Here is an 18,761-nt window from a genome sequence, read left to right on the forward strand (position 1 = left end):
CTTTTACTCAGCATATTGGAAACCTGCTGTAAGAGGGATATGAAAGTGGACCTCAGTAAGCTCAATAGGGCCACACTGGAACACTGTAAGGGTATGGTTCTCTCATTTGGTATTGAGCAGTTCAATGCCACTCTTGACAAGTTGATGGCTGACCCCAGCACGGAGAACCAGCTAGTCATTCAATAATGTCACTAGGATAGTAGAGGAGAAGGCCTTCTGGTCAATAGAGATGAGACCATATGAGATAAGAACAAATTCTGTCACTTAGATCCTTGTAAAACTCGGATGCCCACATCCACAAATCGTTGATCTGAAGGATCCTTTACATCTTTTCCTTTAAATGTTCCGCAGCAGCAGCAGCTGTGCCAGTTCAGAGAGATGCCTTGCTTCACATGTTCTTCATTTTTTCAACAACCCATCTATCCCTCCCTTCTCTCTTACACTTCTGCCATTCTTTTCCCACAGCCAACCTTTTCTTTCTTTATGTAGAATGCAGCCCTTCCTCTTTGTAAGTAGATATACAGTTACTGCAATCTATAACTTAAAAAAATAAATCAGATGTTGGAAGAGGGCCTTGCCCATAAACAGAGCAACAAATGGATTTTGGAATATTACTGTGTTACCTGGTGATCCACAGAAAACTCTCGCAAAATGCATTTTGTTTTCCTACGCATTCTGGCTTTCTGATGCATCAAATATTCTCTGCCTTGGCATCCCCTCATTCATTGATGTGGCCAACCTCACCTTTGGTAGCTCCTTTTTGACAATGCTAAGCCACACTTTCCGTCGGCGGGCATTCAGTTGTTCAATGCTCAAATGCTTCTTTTTGGACCCTGGTGGAGGTGCATCATGAGAAAACTTTGCAAACACTTTGGCCTGGTGATGATGGTGTCTTGGTGACTCTTCTGAGGAGAGTTCTTCATCCCTTCTCCTCTTTTTTTTCACCTTTTTCAACTTGGCTGCATAAGAACAATGGTCACACGGTCAGTTTTTTCCTGCCATTTGTTATCTTGCATGTCAGCTCATATGCCTGTCCTCCTTTTCATTATTTTCCTGACCACTTTACATCAACAACAAATGAAACAAGGGGACTGATCCAGGAGTAGCTTTATGTTCATCCCTCTTTGGACCCATCCATTCATAAAACTAGCTACCTCAGCATTACTTAGTCATTAAACAGGAAAGTTCTCACATTGCTAGATATTCCTCTCTCCGGTAGGGGAAAAAAAATCTATTGAGTTAAAATACTTGGAAGCTCGTATGTTTTTCTGCCCTTGAATGTAGTTCTAGTCACAGACATTTTAAAAGAACAAGACCAGCATTCAGTATGATAAATCTCCAACCTAGCTGTTGGTATCTGTACTAAACACAACTAGATATCTCCTTCAAATGACAGTATGCTCAGCAGAAACTAACACTCTAGAACTGGATAATTAACATGTCAACTGCTGAAATTCTGAAAAGTCAAATGTTATAAGTTTCTGAAACACACTTAGCAAGAGACATGTGCAGGAGGACAGGGAAGGAAGGCCAAACAGCCTCCTTGAAAATAAATCAGCCTTTCAGTAGTTGCACTAGGCAATATCCACTTTGCATTGGTAGTTCACAATCTCCTCTTCCCATTTCCTCCCAGATTTCCAGCTTCTGACAGCTCAGTCAAGAAAGGAAACTGTATTTCTGGAAAAACAAGCCTCTGAGAAACTCTAGCTGAAGTAGATCTACTTTAATTCACTAACAGCAGTTTTCTAACATATTCCTCTGCTTCCCAGTCTGTGGGTCTCAATCCCCATAATTCCTTGTTTAGAAGGTTCATACTTATAGGATGAACTATCCAGGTACTTGGTAACGTCTTGTGCTTTTCAAACACTTGCCATATCTGCCAGAAAACTGAGTAAGGTAACCAGAGTATGGAATAATATCTGTTAATTCCAAAATATTACTGAGTAATGAAATAAGTTATAGGGTGATTAGCTCTGAAGTTATAAGGCAGGCACAGTCTAGTGATCAGACACCAAGACTCAGAGACAGGAATTTCAAATTTTGTATCCCAGTTTTCATGTAAATGCTCTCTGATGAGAGCAAATAAGCCCCAGGCTGTCTCTTCGGTTTTCTACAAAATGTACTGTTTCCTATCTATGTATGATCAGTAGTACTGAAGATTAATATTCATTAGGAAGTGGAAATACAGTATCAGAAGTCTAGTCACACAAACTCCAGTTAGTAACACAGGTGATTACCTCACCTTTTAATTTTTTTTCTTCTTTGAACTTCTTTTTCTTGGGCCCTAGGAGATGACGTTGTTGCTCATAGTATGGATCATGCGTAGATAGTAGTCCTGCACTGTAGTACTGGTATTGCTGCAACTGAAGCAGAAGTAAACAGTTAGAAAAAATGACTGTTGATAGATGAAGGAGGGTAAACAAATTCAATTCTTGCCTATAAAGAAAAATTTGGAAAAGGTGTATTCCTCCATATTTCGAACTGAACTGGATTAAGGTCATGATGCCAGAAGTGAACCCACTTCGCCAACAAACTGTCTGCAGAGCCTCCTCACTAATAATATAAAGCCAGCAGCTCTCAGCATACAGTGCCCAATTAACTTCCAAGAGCCATCTGCTGGGCTCAAATTAGTACACTGCATGTTAGAACCTATTTTGTTACTACAGGCCTCATTCCCATTCTACAACTGAAATCTGCTCTATTGTATGCAAAGCAGACAAAGTCATCAGGGTCCCACCAAGACAGTGCTCAAAAAGCTGCACTGAATTAAGGCATAGGCACTATAAGAATGTTAAGGGCTCCACCTCCTGCAGTCACATGATCAAGTCAGCATCTCAATTTTAATTGTTTTTAAAATATTATGTTTCTAACCTCCATGGTTGCAAACAAAAGAGTGAAAATATGACCAGTGTAGTGATGTCTGTCAAGTCTGCACACAGGCTGCCACAGAAGAAAGCTATGTGTAGTCCCATGCTCATCACCAGAGCAGACTAGGAACCTGCTTGCTGGGGAAGATGGGGACAACTACTGCCATTGCTGTACCATGAGAAGAGTGCGAGTCATCAAGGAAAGAAGGTATCTTCTTGGCTACCCTAAGCGGGATGGAAAAAGAGGGTTTGAGAGATGTACTCCCTGCTCCCAGCCACCTGAAAGGGAAGGATGCTCCTGGTTGCTCTGATGCACTCTGGGCAGGAAAGGAATCACAGCCCTCAGTGTCTCTCTCAGCAGGCAGAGAAAGAGGAGACCCTGTCTTTGCAGCTCCCAGCTAGTCAGAATTAATGGGATCATTGCAACTGCTCCTAGTACTCAAGGCTCAGCAACCAGACACTACTGCTTCTCCTTTGGGTGAAGGAAGAACCTGAGGCCAAACTATCTTCAATCTCTTTAGAGAGAAGGAAAAAAAAAAAAAATGAAGAGGGATTAGAAAAACTGCACTCATACATTTGGGTGACAGGCAGGTATGTATTCCTACAAATGGGTGTCCCAATGACTCTGGACACCAAACCAGTAAATGAGTGTGTGTGGTGGAGAGTACATTGGTGCCAATCTAACACCACTCTGTGGGGGAAGCAACACACAGCGGCCGTGTCTACACTAGCCCCAAACTTCAAAATGGCCACGCAAATAGCCATTTCGAGGTTTACTAATGAAGCGCTGAAATGCATATTCAGCACTTCATTAGCATGCGGGCGGCCATGGTGCTTCAAAATTGACGCGGCTCACCGTCGCGCGGCTCCTTTTCGAAAGGACCCTGCCTACTTCAAAGTCCCCTTATTCCCATCAGCTCATGGGAATAAGGGGACTTCGAAATTGATGTGGCTCACTGCCGCACAGCTCATCCCAACAGGGCTCCTTTTCGAAAGGACCCCACCTACTTCAAAGTCCCCTTATTCCCATCAGCTCATGGGAATAAGGGGACTTCGAAATTGATGTGGCTCACTGCCGCACAGCTCATCCCAACAGGGCTCCTTTTCGAAAGGACCCCACCTACTTCAAAGTCCCCTTATTCCCATCAGCTCATGGGAATAAGGGGACTTCGAAGTAGGCGGGGTCCTTTCGAAAAGGAGCCCTGTTGGGGTGAGCCGCGTCAATTTCGAAGTGCCGCGGCCACCCGCATGCTAATGAAGCGCTGAATATGCATTTCAGCACTTCATTAGTAAACTTCGAAATGGCCATTTGCGTGGCCATTTCGAAGTTTGGGGCTAGTGTAGACGTAGCCAGAGTGTCCTATGCTAAGCTGGTAGGAAGGGACCACATGCAAAGAACCCTCTCCAAGAATGGAGAATCTTCCTCCAACACAGATTTGAACCTGCTTGAAGACAGGTGTTAATTGTTAACATCATACAATTACTATAATTGATAGATGAGAGGTGGGAGAAAAACAACAGCTCTGTATTTTGCCATGTTTATATACTTTGTGCATTAGATAGCATTTTGTGTGAAGTTAGTCCTACCTCATCAATCAGCATACCTAGTTGTTTGTGTGGCATTTCACACATCAATTTGAGAAAAAACATTTTTAAAAAAATAGGGAAATAACTGCAGTGCAATAAATGCTGCCAAAGAAACCACAGATGTAGTAACTGAAGTGTTTAAATGGATTACACCAACTAAGATTCAGGCTGTCAAGCAAACAAAAAAAAAAATTGTCCCAACATTTTCAGCTGTCAAAAACCAGCACTTCTGAAATACCAGTCACTATACTAACTAAGTGGTGCACACAAGTTTAAGGTAACAGCTAAATCTCTGTCCTGTTCTCTAGTTTGTCTGACATTTTTATTTCAGAACATACTGCCAGATTAATCTTTTGCTCCTGTTAACTGGGAAGATTTTGGAGAAGCAGTGAGACTTCTGGCACAAATATACATTTGTAACTAAACTCTTGTATGCGTGTTCTCTCTTCTACCTTGGGAACAAGTCACTGAGCTGCACTTAAATATTGTGGGTGTTTCAGCTATATGGTAATTCCAACAATAGTCTGAAAATGTCAGCTAGTGTAATCAGCCTCCATTTTTTTAAAAAGGAGGAAGAATATTTGTGTTCTCTACTGTGCTTTCAGGAATATGAACACATCAGAATTAGACTGGGGCCTCTTCCTAAAAAGCAATGTGATTCCTAAAATGGTGGCTTGCCCATTAACAGGCTAGAGGCCGAAGACCAGCCAACTCTAGATAGTAAGCACAGATCACCTGATTTCCCCTATAAAAGGCAGCAGGAACCTAAAGGCAATTGAAGTGCAGGCACCAGTTTTCTTTTCAGACTCTGACCCAGCATTATGGTGTGTCGGTATGTAATGGGGAAAACAGAGGGAATACACCCCCACACACTTTCTACATCAGTTCAAATAGACAGCAAAAAAGCTTGGGCAACCTTTCTTTAATGTAAGAAGAGATGGAATGTTGGAATCAGAAGGGCCTGAACCAGTTGCAGAGATCTAGAAGTGCAGTGACAGCAGCAAGATTTCCTGTTCTCCCAATAAAGGGGGAGAGAGATTGACAGTCACTGAGGAAAAACAGAGGGATCTGTAAATGCATGAGGAGAACAGTCTCTGGAAAGCAAAGAAAGAAAAAAGACTGAGAAAAAAAAGTGTAAAGCCAACAAAACCATGGAGAAAGCAAAAGGCAAATAAAAGACAGAAACCTGAGCTGAAAATGTAGAGCTCATGACTGCTCTCTCACCGCAGAAAGACTGAGTGTGGGTTATAAATTGCTGCCTGTGGTTTAAATATACCATTTCCACTTGAACTGTGGCTGTAAGCTATGTTAAAATGTATCCCATAACACCTCACCTCTCATCACTTGCTAAGTAAATTCTGATCTCAGAACAGTAGTTAGGTCTGGCAAGGAGGCACACTGGTTTGGGGTAAAGAGATAATGTGATGATGACGAGGATGACTACAGGGGATTCTCAGAATGGATAAATTCTAGAATGTAAGGTCAATTGAAATATTACACTGTATTTGATACAAAGAAAAAAATCAAGAAGTCACAAATGAATGAGGCATGTGTTCACATTCCCAGTATTCTACCTCTTTGTCCTTGCTGTATTTGCTTTGATGAAGTTTCTTATACTTGTGCAATCGTAGCATATTGTGAAGCTCCTCCCTGCTAAGAGAAAACTCCTCCTCCGCCTCCTCTCCATCCTCATCGCTTGGTGAATCTGTGTCACTGGAGTCATCACTCAGAAGGATGCTCTGGCAAAAGTAAAAGCATCTCTACTTTAACAGCACAGCTCTCTGATTTTTTTTTTTTTAAAATCAGGCAGAATTCTTGTGTTTGTTTTCCTAATTAAGTGCTGAAGAATTGGCCCAACTGAAGTCACTACTATTCATACAGTGCACCTCCTACGTGAAGTCCCCAAGAAGCATTCCCATGCAAAACACAAATAGTTTTGTCATAGACAGCCAAAGCAGCAATTTCTACACCACGCCATTTAGTTACACTGTGGTTTCTATTCCTTTTCCTGTATTACTCTAGAAACTCCCTAATTTGGGTGTCTATGCGCTGCTGGTTCTCCTCTCCCACATCTGGGGCAATGGCAGCACAGTGACATGCTTCTACAGAGGCTTTCCCCTACCATTCCCACAGCGGTGGAGAAGGTAGTGTGGCGCCTGGGAGCAGCAGGGGACACGGACACATGTGTACCCCTGGGAGCAGGGCACCAGTAAGTGCCCCACCCCACTCATGTACAGATCCTGCAGTGCCCTGTATGGCCTGGAAAATTCTGTAATCCATCACACCCTATTTCCTTGTGTTGCCAGAGTACAGAGGTTCAAGCATATTTGAATTATTTGAATTCAAAGGAACACAATTAAATTGAAGCGCTAGTAAATGGCAAGCAATTTTTCCTTCCAGTATTCATGCTAACCTGTACATCTATATACTTACCGGAAGATCGACCCAGTCAGGGGTAATCTTCCAGGGACTGATTTAGTGCACCCAGCAGGGACATGCTAAAGTGAACCATCAGGGCTCAACAGTCGACCCTGGTACTCCTCACTCTCGCAAGGAGTAAGCCCTGATAAGTCAATATTAGATACGTCGATTCAAGCTATACAATTGTCATAGCTGGAATTATATCTAGGATCAACTTTCAGGTCTAGCACAGACCTGCCCTTAGTGCTGAAGGCGATCAGAAACACCATAGCTGGATTTACAAAACGATCCGACATAAGAATTTTCTTATGATAACAAGGCTAATAATCTCATATGGAATTTAATCACGATTGTGGACACAAGATGATCAATGACGGAGAGAAAGGACTCACACACAAACACCACTTCTCGCCAAATACTGCACTGCATAACTGGCTAAGCACCTTACTGAGCTTTCTGCCTCTCTCTGACAATATTAGCAACTACCAAAAACACGATATCAAATTTGGTGAGCCTGTGCCCTACGCTATTATGATAATTTTTATGTGTGGAAGGGAGGAGAGCTTTCCTCCAAGGCCAAGCATAAACACACTAAAGGAAATATTCTCTCCCTCTTCATACAAAGCCAGAACTGCCTTTTGAGGCCATACACAGGGAGGTACAAGTTCTACTATGTCCTGAGCTACTTTACCTTCACTGGGGACCAACTCTAGAATAAAGGAGCAAAAAGCCACAATTCCCCACCACTCTCCTTCCCCATTCAGACCCGGAGCAATAACGAATTTGGCCTCAAATATCCATTTCATTTTATGTAGCCAGCACTCATTGTAATTTGGACAAGACAGTAAATATACTTCATGGTTTTGAACATATACCCTTCATTTACATAAATCAAAATACTACCACTTGTTGAACCTCATCAATTCAGCTACTATTTTAGAATACAGAAGATGCTGAAACCCTGAACCAGGGAGACCATACTGCACTCTGTTCTATATGGGTTCTCATACCACACATTATGATAGCATCAGAGTGCCTTTCAGTAGCACAGTAAGCAATGTAACTAACATCTATCATGTGTGCTTGTTCTCTCACTCATCCTCTCCCAGGGACACAACTGAGAGTAGAGCATGCTGCTTTACTTTGCTAGGGTTTGTTTTTATAAAAGCTAAACAAACTCTCCTTCCCTGCAAAAATACAGAGACTAAACCGAAACTTTCTGAAAAACAGTCAGATTTTAAACTTAGTTAATAAAGATGGTGCAGTGAACAGAAGACGACACCAACGAAGGGCAAAAAAACCGAAAAATTTCTCATGCTCTCACCTTTCCTCTTTTCACAACTCCCTGAACATTCTTACATCCCTTCACAGTTATACATCTTCATAATGTTATGCTCTGTCCCTAGTAAGATGGCACTGCATCTTCTCCTGCAACTGCTTTGCAGCATAAGAGTCAGAATCACAGGTGGTATCCAGTGAGCCCTTGGGGCACCTTTGGAGCAGGGATTACAAAAGTGGCTTTTAAACTGTCTTGACATTCCCCCTATTCTGAAGCTGACAGCATATTAAACTGGTCTCTGATATGACTTAGAACCACCTTTAGACTGTTAGGGTTACTCCGATAGCCAGGAGTTGCTGAGGAGTACAGGAGCTCTGGCTTAATACTATTTTCTACAGTCATATATCCCATAAAACCAGAACAGGGGAAGAGAGATAGTAGTTATATGGTTCGATGCCATGTGAAGATCTGCCTGAATCATGAGGGTATCATCGGTTTTAGGGCATCACCAGAGCAGTACCAAGCAACCCTCATAAGGAACACCAGTACTTTCAATGACAATACTCAGTCTTACAAGGAAGAGGTAAAATGAAAACGAACCACTTAGAACATAATAGTCAGAGGAAATATTTAGCGCACTGCATTTGACCGGCTGTTTGTGAGGGATGGGGGAAGAGGAGGGTTGGAGAAGCCTCCTCATTTCGGCTTCACTCCACACGTGCCTATTATTCTCTCCCCGTCCCCTTTCACCTCTCTGTTTCCTTTGTCTTTCCATTTAAATTTTTGCTCTTACATAAACCCACCAAAAATAAATTAATACAAAGAAAAGTGGAACTAACATGACATTGGCTGCCATATCTTTGTTCACTCTGCTTATTCACTCCCTTCCCTACCCTGTCCGTACTATCTATTTAGACTGTAAATTCTCAAGGACATGAAATGCTTCTTGCTCTGTCTGCACCTCGTGTAGCATGCAACGGTTACCCATTCTTGAGTGGCCCTTAGGAACTGCCATAATGAATGTGATCAGTAACGCACAAGTTAAGAGTTGTCCCATACTTTGATCAATGTTTACTAGCGGGTTCAAGTTTTATTTTTTAAAAATCATTTCGTGCTTCATACACACACTGGGGGTACCACCACAGAGCCACTTTCGTTTCCCCAGTCCAGATAGGACACCTCTCGAGGCTATGCCACAATAGTTTTTGATCACAGCTCCCCTTCACCACCCATACTCTTACCTTCAACCACTTTCTGCTTTTCTTCAGTTTGGAAAAGTTATACAGACTCCCTTTTTCCAACTTTGGCTCTGTTTAAAGAGGACATTTTATTTTATTATAAAATAACTGAATTGAAAGAAAGAACCTATTAACATAAACAGAGAAACCACTTTGCCCCATAGCAAGCAAGAATTCAATCTCAGGCACGCTCACCTGGCTGCAGTATTCCATTGAGGGAATGTGTATTTAGCATTCCAGAATTTCCTGCTCCAGAAGATTCCCCTAGCAATGAGTTTGGAGGCTCTTCCTTAACTTGTATCAGGGAATCCCCAGACTGAGGGAGCAAAGGATTGTCATCCAATCCATCCTCGCTTTCATCACTGCAACAGGACACAAAAATATGATCGTAGCAGGAGAGGAAAACACACATATATAGGAACAAGGACACCCATAAAAGACATTATAGAAAATGCAATTTTCCTGTGTCAACACTTATATTAGAGATAAAGATTAAGGACTGGAAAGGTCTGAAACGATCTGCAGTAATTATAAACTTTGAAGCACTGCTTAACGTAAATGGCTTATATGAATTTGTCACGTGTTCTGTAATTTGACAATATCATACAACTTTTATTAAACTGTCTGATTTAAAAATATAAATGCAAGGCAAATGAAGCCATAATTTTGCCTAATTATTCTAGGGAGAAGGACCTTGGAAAATAATAAAATGATTCTAGAACAACATGACATGAAAAATTATGGAAGAGGAGCTGATCAAATAGAGTTAGGAAATTGATTTAGGTCTTATGGATGGCCATCTACTTCAAAGACCATTTAAGCAATCTGATATCTTCTAATGCACACCCTTGAGTTACGCGGGGTTTGAGTTCTTTCAACTTGGGTAACTCAAATTTTCATGCAAGTTGGCGGGGAGATGGGAACCAGGCTGTTGCTTGGTTCCTGGCTCCCCTGGGCTTGCAGGAGCCGGGAAACTGACCAGCCCACCAGGCTCACAGTTTCCTGGGTCCCGCAAAATAGTGGGGAGATGGGAACCAAGCGACAACCTGATTCCCAGCTCCCTGCTGCTTGTAGGACCCAGAAAACTGACCAGCTCATAGCTGGTCAGTTTCCTGATTCCCACCAGTGCAGGACAGCCCAAACCAGGCAGCAGTCTAGCTCCTGGCTCCCCTTGCCTTGCAGAGCTGAGAAACTTAGTCAGCCTTAGTCAGTTTCCCAGCTCCAGCACATGGAGGGGAGCAGCTCCCAGCTCCCCTCCACTCCTTGAAGCCAAGAAACTGATCAGGGCTTCTGCCCTGGTCAGTTTCTCAGCTCTGCAAGAAGAGGGAAGCTGGGAGCCAGGCTGCTGTCCCGGTCAGTTTCCTGGCTCTGCAAGCAGAAGGGAGCCAGGCTGCCCTCTGGTTCCCAGCTCCCTGCCACTCCTGGGACCGGGGAAACTGAACTGCCCACCACGGCTGGTCAGTTTCCTGGCCGCTTCTCCCTGCCTTCCCCCAACCCCCTGGCTATCAGCAGGCAGGGAGAAGGGGCTCGTAGCCTGCCTACCTGCCTGCAGCTGCGGGCAGCTAGGCAGGCTGACAGCTGCAGAGCAGCTTCAATTCGTGCTAAACTTGAGCTAAAGCGAGTTACATGCAACTTGAAGCCATGTATTTTCAGGATTTACCATACACAATATGTACTAAAGGGCACCGCTCTTTACCTGCCATACGTAGCGTACAGACAAATGTTACTCCTGAGGGAATCCTGCACCATAAAATTTAAAGTTGTGCACTAGAAAATTAAAAATTACGTGCACTGTATTTTACAATTCTCTACAAATGTTGCTGGTCGATAAATGTGGCTCCAGCACAACAGCTGGGAGCACCGGCCACTGACTACACTGAGGTAGGCGATGACCCTAAAGCCCCCCATCTTCCACAGTACGTGGACTCAGCAGTGAGGCTGAATCTGACCCTGACACACTGCAAGAGCTTTGCCTGCCCCAAAAACACCATGGGGCCCTGCCCCTCTGCATCAAGTGCACATGATATGGCTGGGCAGGTTCAGCCAAACAGGATCCACCTGTGCAGGGGTTTAGTGTAGGGGGAACCAGGTCCAGAGAAAGGTTTCTGTGTGAGGCAATCTGAGTGCAGGCAGCTAAGACAGAGATCTGGAAGCAAAGGGGCTTGTTAGGGGACTCTGACTGCAGGGACAATGGAATTCGGCAAGTGATTCAGGTGGAAGTGGTTGGGGCTCAGCAGGTGGGGTGGGGGATCTGGGTATAAGGAGAGGGGTCTGTGGAACTCAGCAGGGGTATTTCAGATGTTGGAAAGTGGGGCTTCATAGGGTGGGGGTCCATGTGCAGCTGCTTTGGGATAAGAAGCATGAGGAAGGCTTGTTAGGGTGTCCAGATGTAAGGCAGGGGGCAAGGGCTTGTCAGGGTGAGGGCTCTCTGGGGCTCCCACTGGCCAACCTCCCACTTCTCGCCCAGGATTGTCCTCTCTCTTTCCTTCTCTATTCCCCCAACTTTAGTCCCACATTCCCCTCTCCCTGCCTTATACCAGCCCTCCTTCCTTCCTTCCACACTGCCTCTCTCCACCTACCCCTCACTCCTCCTTCCCTTATGTCCCCCAGCTCCTCTTTCCCAGGCCCACCATGGGCGCTCGCTGCTGCACACAAAACGGGAAGGTTCCCAGCACACACAAGGGGAACATGACTGGCACCAAGACCTAGGAGGCAGCATTCAGCTGCAGAGCCAAGACTCCATGGAGCCGTAACCTGGGCAGGCCTGTGCTTGCAGAAGTGCAGGGGAGCACTGATCTGCAACTCCATGTGCCCACCCATATCTTGCCTCTGTATGGTGGGGGCAATCCTCCCCACTTACTCAAAAACCTGCACACGTGGTCATTCCCTCTCATCCCCGGCTGATCTGTGCAGGGAAGCGCAGCAATTCTGCGGGTGGGCCGTCTTCTGCAGCTTCTCCCCAAAACTAAAGTGTGTTTGGCTCTTTGCTGGAAATGTATGGTCCTCAAGGACTGAATTACTCTCAGACACTTATGCAATTAACCAGTAAATCAAGACAGTGCACATACTGCCCTGTGCTATTAAAAATAAAATCACACTGTAATCAGGTCTTGTAACCACCCGAGATTTAGAGATAGTCTAACACAATAAATGCAGTGGAACGTCAAACTTAAAACATATTCAGGCTAAGGCTCATGTTCAGTGACATTGCCCAGACATACTGGAATAAAGGAATCGTGGCAAGGACCACATGTTGGCATTTACACACGCAGCTTTATTCATGTTGAAGTAAGGGTGCAGGTGCTCAGCAACGCACTGTGCACCACGTGCCCTTCTAGAGCAGGACAGCTCAATTCTCAGGATGCAAATTTTAGACAAAAAGCAATGCGGAGTTAAGGTATCCCTATACCACGTATGCTTAACCCTGCCCACTTTGATCCCTTTCCTAAATTATCAGAAGGATCATAGTATCAGATCTCTCCCTTAGCCTCTGCCAACCTGCTGCGAATATTCCCTGGATCAAGAGAGCTGTATAGCAAGGCCCCACTTGACTGCTTGAAAGGGAGTGCTGGACTTGGTGTTGTGCAGTGTATGAAGTGGTAGGGTTACTTATGGAGGAGTAAGGTACTGTTTAGATCTGCGTCTTAGCGTTAACTCTTCAGTGGCAAAGTTAACATTCGGATCAGCATTGCTCAGTCTAAGCCACCGAGTGGGTCGCTCATTCAGCTTCTTATTCACTGAGCATTTCCTTGGGGATCATGAACTGAGTAGGAGCCTCAACCTTGAGATAAGCTTGAGCACAAGCGCCTTGCCCTGAGCTCCTTGCCCATGTCTCAGCAACAGTGTTTCCTCTAATTTTTCATGTCCCTGTGCAGAATGAATTTTGTTACCTGCACCAATAGGAGATGTGTGACATATCACCTGCATACTGGTGCCCATAACAATATATTCTCCACATGGATGCTCTGCAGCTGGGGTGGGGCTGAGGGTTCAAAATGCGGGAGGGGGCTCAGGGTTAGGGGGTGAGTGTTCTGGATGCTGGGATGGGCTGTGGGGTGGGACTAAGGATGAGGAGTTTGGGGTGCAGGAAGGTCTCCAGGATGGGGCAAAGAGGTTTGGAATGCAGAAGAGGGCAAAAGGAAGGAGGCTGAGGAGGGAGTGCGGGGTCTGGGCAGCACCTAGGGAGCAGAAAGGAACTCAGTGTGGGTTGTGGGGTCTGCAAGAGAATTAGGACACGGGAGGCTCAGGATAGGGGGTGAGAGCTGGGATGTGGGGCGCTTATCCTAATTAGCTCCCTGTGACCTCACGCAACTGCAGTCACCACCCTCCACGACTCCCATTAGCTGGGATACCTGGCCATGGATGCTGTGGCAGAGGCTGAGTCCGTGCGACAGCAGCATGGAGACAGAGCTTCCTGGTACTCAAAGCAACACAGTTCATGCTTGTAGGGACAAGGAGGAACCAGATGCATGTAGAGCAAACTCCTACCAAGAGAGGATGGTTTGGACACAGGGCTTTATGGCTACAGCCCCTACAGCTCACCCCTTTCTTAATTTGGCCCTCTTGCTTGGGCATGAGGAGCACATCTCCCCCTTCTGCTGGAGCCAGAGGAATATGACTTTCCCCGGCAGCTTACAGGAAAACTCTCTCAGCATTATGTAGCTATGTCACGTACAGAGCACATCCATTCTCAATTCCCCACCCAGTTTTGCTGCTATGCGCATGATTCTAAAACCCATTGAAAACTAAAAGCAGGTAATGGGGGGCTGGGGAACTCCACCATGAAGCCACTGAGAGCTCCATGCCAGTCCCAAGGCTGGATGAAGGAGGAGGGTTGGTCAGATGTGTGTCGATGCACTGACTGTCAAACAACAATACGAATTAACTCTGATGCCAGTAAAACCAAATGTTAAAAGATGCCGGCTCGGACGTCGCCCAGATAAACAAGGTCCACAATACCAATCGAGTGATTGGGATTGGATCAATAAGTTAACTACCGAAAGAAAATTACACCTAACACATATGCTATCCATTGGAACATTCGAACACTGTGGGCAACTGGAAAATTAGAGCTGCTTCAAAGGAAATGGAGAGATAATTGATGGAGCAGCCCTCAGAAGATTAAAACTATCACCACAGAAAAAGACCTAGATAAGAGAGTCGCAGGGATAGCCATTGCTATAGAAGAGGCAATTGAGCAGACTGTTCCAGAAGAAGAAAAGATCAGTAAGAAGTGGATTACCCAGAAGACACTGAAGGTGGTTCAAGAGAAAAAGAGCATTGAAAATCAGAAGAGATATTTCTGAGATGGCAGAACAGCAATATAGGATGAAATGCGATGAGGTAAGGAAAGCAGCCAGAAAGGATAAGGAGAAATGGTTAGAGGAGCAATGTGAAGATATTGAGAGGTATTACGGCAAATATAAGACAAGGGAGGTGTATACGACAATTACGAATATTAATAGGAAATGGTAACCAAAGCAGATGGTGATCAAAGATGAGAACGAAGAAGTGCTCATGAACAGGGCGGAGATTGTGCAGTGATGGATGAGATATTGCACTGATGTATACAAACCACAGTTGGACCCGAGTGTCTCAGAGGGACCAACTGAAGAATTGAAAGAGATATCTCCCCCGAACATCGAAAGCAAAACCGATATTTCAAAAGAGGAAGTAGAAAAAGCAGTGAAATGACTAAAGAACAACAAGAGCCCTGAATACGATAAGATCACGGGAGAGATGATCAAATATGGCGGAGAAAGCATGATTCAGGAAATACTCCGACTACGTAATATAGCATGGAAAGAAGGGAAGGCACCTAAGGAATGGACAAGATCTGTGTTAGTGACAATAGCCAAGAAAGGAAGTACACTGGAGTGCAAGAACTACAGAACGATTGCCCTAACAAGTCATCTAGGTAAGGTGCTGATGATGATACTGACTGAAAGATCGCAGATAGAAGAACACATAGCAGACGAGCAAGCAGGATTCAGAAAAGATAGAAGTACCATACAGCAAATATTGACACTAAGACTGATAGCGGAGAAAGCTCGACGAAAGAACAAAAACATATACACTTGCTTCATTGATTTTCAAAAGGCATTTGACAGTATAGATCAGAAAGTGACTTGGGTGGTGTTGGAGTCATACGGAGTGGATGGCAGACTAATACGGTTGTTGAAAGTTATCAATGATAATGCGGGGACAGCGGTGAGAACATGCGGGAAGTTGGAAAGTTGGTTTAAAACAAGTAGAAGTACGAGACAAGGAGATCCAATATCACCAAGTGTCATCCATCGCTCTTTACAGATGTGCGATGAAAAGATCAAGGAAGAGGTAGAAGGGATATCTGTGCACGGGAAAAGAATTAACAACTTGAAGTTCGTGGATGATATAGTTATCGTTGATTAAGATGAGGAAAAGCTAGTGAAAATGGTGCGGGTGTTAAATGAAGAAGGGAAGCTGTACAGACTGATTATGAATATCGATAAAAACAATGCTGTTTGGAGATAAGGAAATAGGAAGGAAGATCAGTTTGGATGGTATTGAACTAGAAAATGTAGAGAAGCTCACATATCCGGGGAGCAACAATAACATATGATCTAGACTGTAAGAAGGAAACAACAACTAGAATAGCGAAAGCAAGAACGAATTTGAAGGCGATGGATAAGATCTGGAAAAGCAAAGCAATTAGCTTAAGAATGAAGCTGGGCACCTTGAAAACGTGTGTATTCAGCAGCATGTTGTACGGATGTGAGACATGGGTGATAACAAAAGATTCAAAAAGAAGAGTATTAGCATTTGAAAGGAGTTGTTATAGAAAGATTCTCAGAATAGGATGGATGCAGAAGGTCACCAATGGGAAATTATATAGGAAGATACAGCTGAAAAAGAACCTGCTGCAGAAGGTTGTAAAACGGAAGCTACAACTATTTGGACATATTTGCAGAATGAATGATGAACGAAAAATCAAGACCCTAGTATTCTGCATAATGGATGTTTTGAATAGGAGAGGCAGACCCCACAGAGAATGGATAGATGATGTAGTAGATTGGTGCAGAGTTAGTCTACAGAAACTAAGCCACTCTGCACTGGATAGGGAAAGACAGAAGGAAATAGTGAGAGAGGCATCAGACACCAATGGGCGCTGAGCCCACAGTTATTGATGATGATGATAATGGGGGGGGGCTTCCTCTTGGGATCTCCCCAACAGAATAACCCCAAATTTTCCATTTGTTTTTATCCTGTGACATAACATTTAGAACACACTGAAAAATAAAAGCTAGCCTTGTTAATGGCTGTGTCTTGGGAAACCCTTGATCCAGTGACTCCAAATTTACACCACTAACTGTAATTCTACTCCTCCACTGGCATACTAAATTTTAAGCCAAATGTGCCAGTATTATACAGGCCTTTGAAAACTGATATTTGGTATCTACCCTTCCATCCCAGATTTTATCATCAACAGTTTTGAACCCCTTTACAGAACCAGAAACATTTCCAATTTTTGAAATAGGGTTGTACAGCTGTTTGTCTTTGGCATTCATTAACTGAAATAGTGAGAAATCCACCGATATCAGTTTAACATGAATCATTCCTACGTTCTTCCCCCCAGCTCGGGGGAAGAAGGGGGGGGGGAAAACCCCCAACACTTGGAACAGATTTTTAAGTGTGTCATTTTGGAGTGGAGTCTGTAACTTGACCCACTGGAAGAAATAACCCCAGATTTGCACCATTAACTCCGCTCCAGCCTGGCATTTGATGGAAGTTTTCTAATCAATCTGCCTAAACGTATTCTTACGAATTTTAGAGCACACTGAAAAACAAGCTTTTGAACAGAAAGCTCTGCTCACCCTTAACTATGACATTGCTACTGATAATATAAAAGGAGAAATCATAAAATCAGTAAATGGTGGTAAAAAAATTTTACTCCTTTTTCCATTTTTCTCTGGGTAACCAATTTTCTATGCCCTCTTCCCCTGCAAACCGATTCTCTCACAGTTTCCATATCTAAAATTCATACAGAAAATAAAAATCTGTTTAATTCAAACAAATGACCAAGGATGTCAATGGACCCCTTACTAAAGTTGTGTTTGACTTGTACATGTAGTAACACTTTACACTTACATAGCACTTCTCATTGGAAGATCTCAACATGCTGTAAAAAGCTAGACACTTTTTTGTTTTTGTTTTTTTTAAAAAGAGAAGAAGAAGATTTTTGTTTCGTAATAATTCTGTTTCCTACCACGCAATTCTGGTATCTGAATTAAGGGTGAATTCCCTGCAAAACTAAGTTAAGATTTAATAAACTAAGGCTATGTATGGACTAGGCAAAGTAATTTAACTGCAGATGCTACAGCAACTGCATAGCTAAAAATCAATGTATCTGCACTCAGCTAACTTGGCTGTCTATATGAGGGAAGGCAGATGGGAGAGTTTCTCCTGTCAACCTCCCTTACTCCTTGCATCTTGCAAGGAGTACAGAGATCAACTGCAGCTCCTGAGAGAAGTCCATACGTCCATACTAGACATACGAAATCAAACCCCAGCAGATTGATCCTGAGCAGGTCGATCTTCTGGGATAGAATAGAACTGCCCTAAGCCTACTTTTGCAGTAAAAGCTTAGAAAAAGAATTCTTAACCATTATATGAGCTAACAACGAGCCAAGTAACCAATCAACATGAGGTAAAAAGATCACAATACAAAAATAATTGAAAAAGCAGGTGTTATGCTATATAAGTGGTTACAAGCTCTTTACCACAGAAACAATATTATACAATGAGTTTTTTCTGGGGCTACATCTATTCTACTGCAGTAAAGTGACCTAAATTACACAACTCCAGCTGTACGAATAATGTAGTGGAGTTAGTTTAGATCAACTACATGCAGTGTTTACACTGCACTGGATCAATGGGAGACACTCTCCTGTCAACTTACCTTATTTTTCTTGTTTGGGGTAAGTATAAGCGTTACTGCAAAGCGATCTTCACTAGACCTGCTAAACCAACCCCTACTGTATCGACTGCTGTAGCATCAATCCTGGCTGTAATGTAGATGTAGTCTGGGTGTTCCCAACCTAAAACAGGATAGGATTGTGGTACCTGGATATACTCCTGTTGAAGATGATGGATGTTTGTCGTAGAAACTGATCCAATCGCAGAGCTTTCTCCAGACACTGAAGATAGAGGGGTTTTGCCAGCTCTGTGCAGCTGCCATCCCCTCTGGCACCCAGCTCCGAGGCCATAGAACAAATCTCTCCTCATGCACAGATGCCTCCAAACACACAGCTGGGTGAGAACAAAATGTGCCCATTACTATCACCTCACTTACCAGGGACTGAAGAGAAAGAATTATGTGCCCTAGCAGAA

The 18,761-nt window shown here is 43.7% G+C and overlaps 1 protein-coding gene across 1 annotated transcript in view; it reads right to left on the reverse strand.

Annotated features, from left to right (window-relative positions):
* Positions 1–18,761, reverse strand: part of INO80 (INO80 complex ATPase subunit) — a 134,200-nt gene that overhangs the window by 95,550 nt on the left and 19,889 nt on the right. The window contains exons 2-7 of the mRNA XM_074997009.1: positions 18,495–18,680; positions 9,588–9,754; positions 9,396–9,463; positions 6,029–6,193; positions 2,243–2,363; positions 745–959 (exon numbers count right to left, since the gene is read on the reverse strand). Of these exons, the coding sequence (XP_074853110.1) occupies positions 745–959; positions 2,243–2,363; positions 6,029–6,193; positions 9,396–9,463; positions 9,588–9,754; positions 18,495–18,637 (879 nt within the window). The 5' untranslated portion in view covers positions 18,638–18,680. The remainder of the gene's footprint in view (positions 1–744; positions 960–2,242; positions 2,364–6,028; positions 6,194–9,395; positions 9,464–9,587; positions 9,755–18,494; positions 18,681–18,761) is intronic.

Source organism: Carettochelys insculpta, chromosome 6 (genome assembly GCF_033958435.1).
Source record: "Carettochelys insculpta isolate YL-2023 chromosome 6, ASM3395843v1, whole genome shotgun sequence".
In the NCBI taxonomy this organism is placed as follows: Eukaryota; Metazoa; Chordata; order Testudines; family Carettochelyidae; genus Carettochelys; species Carettochelys insculpta.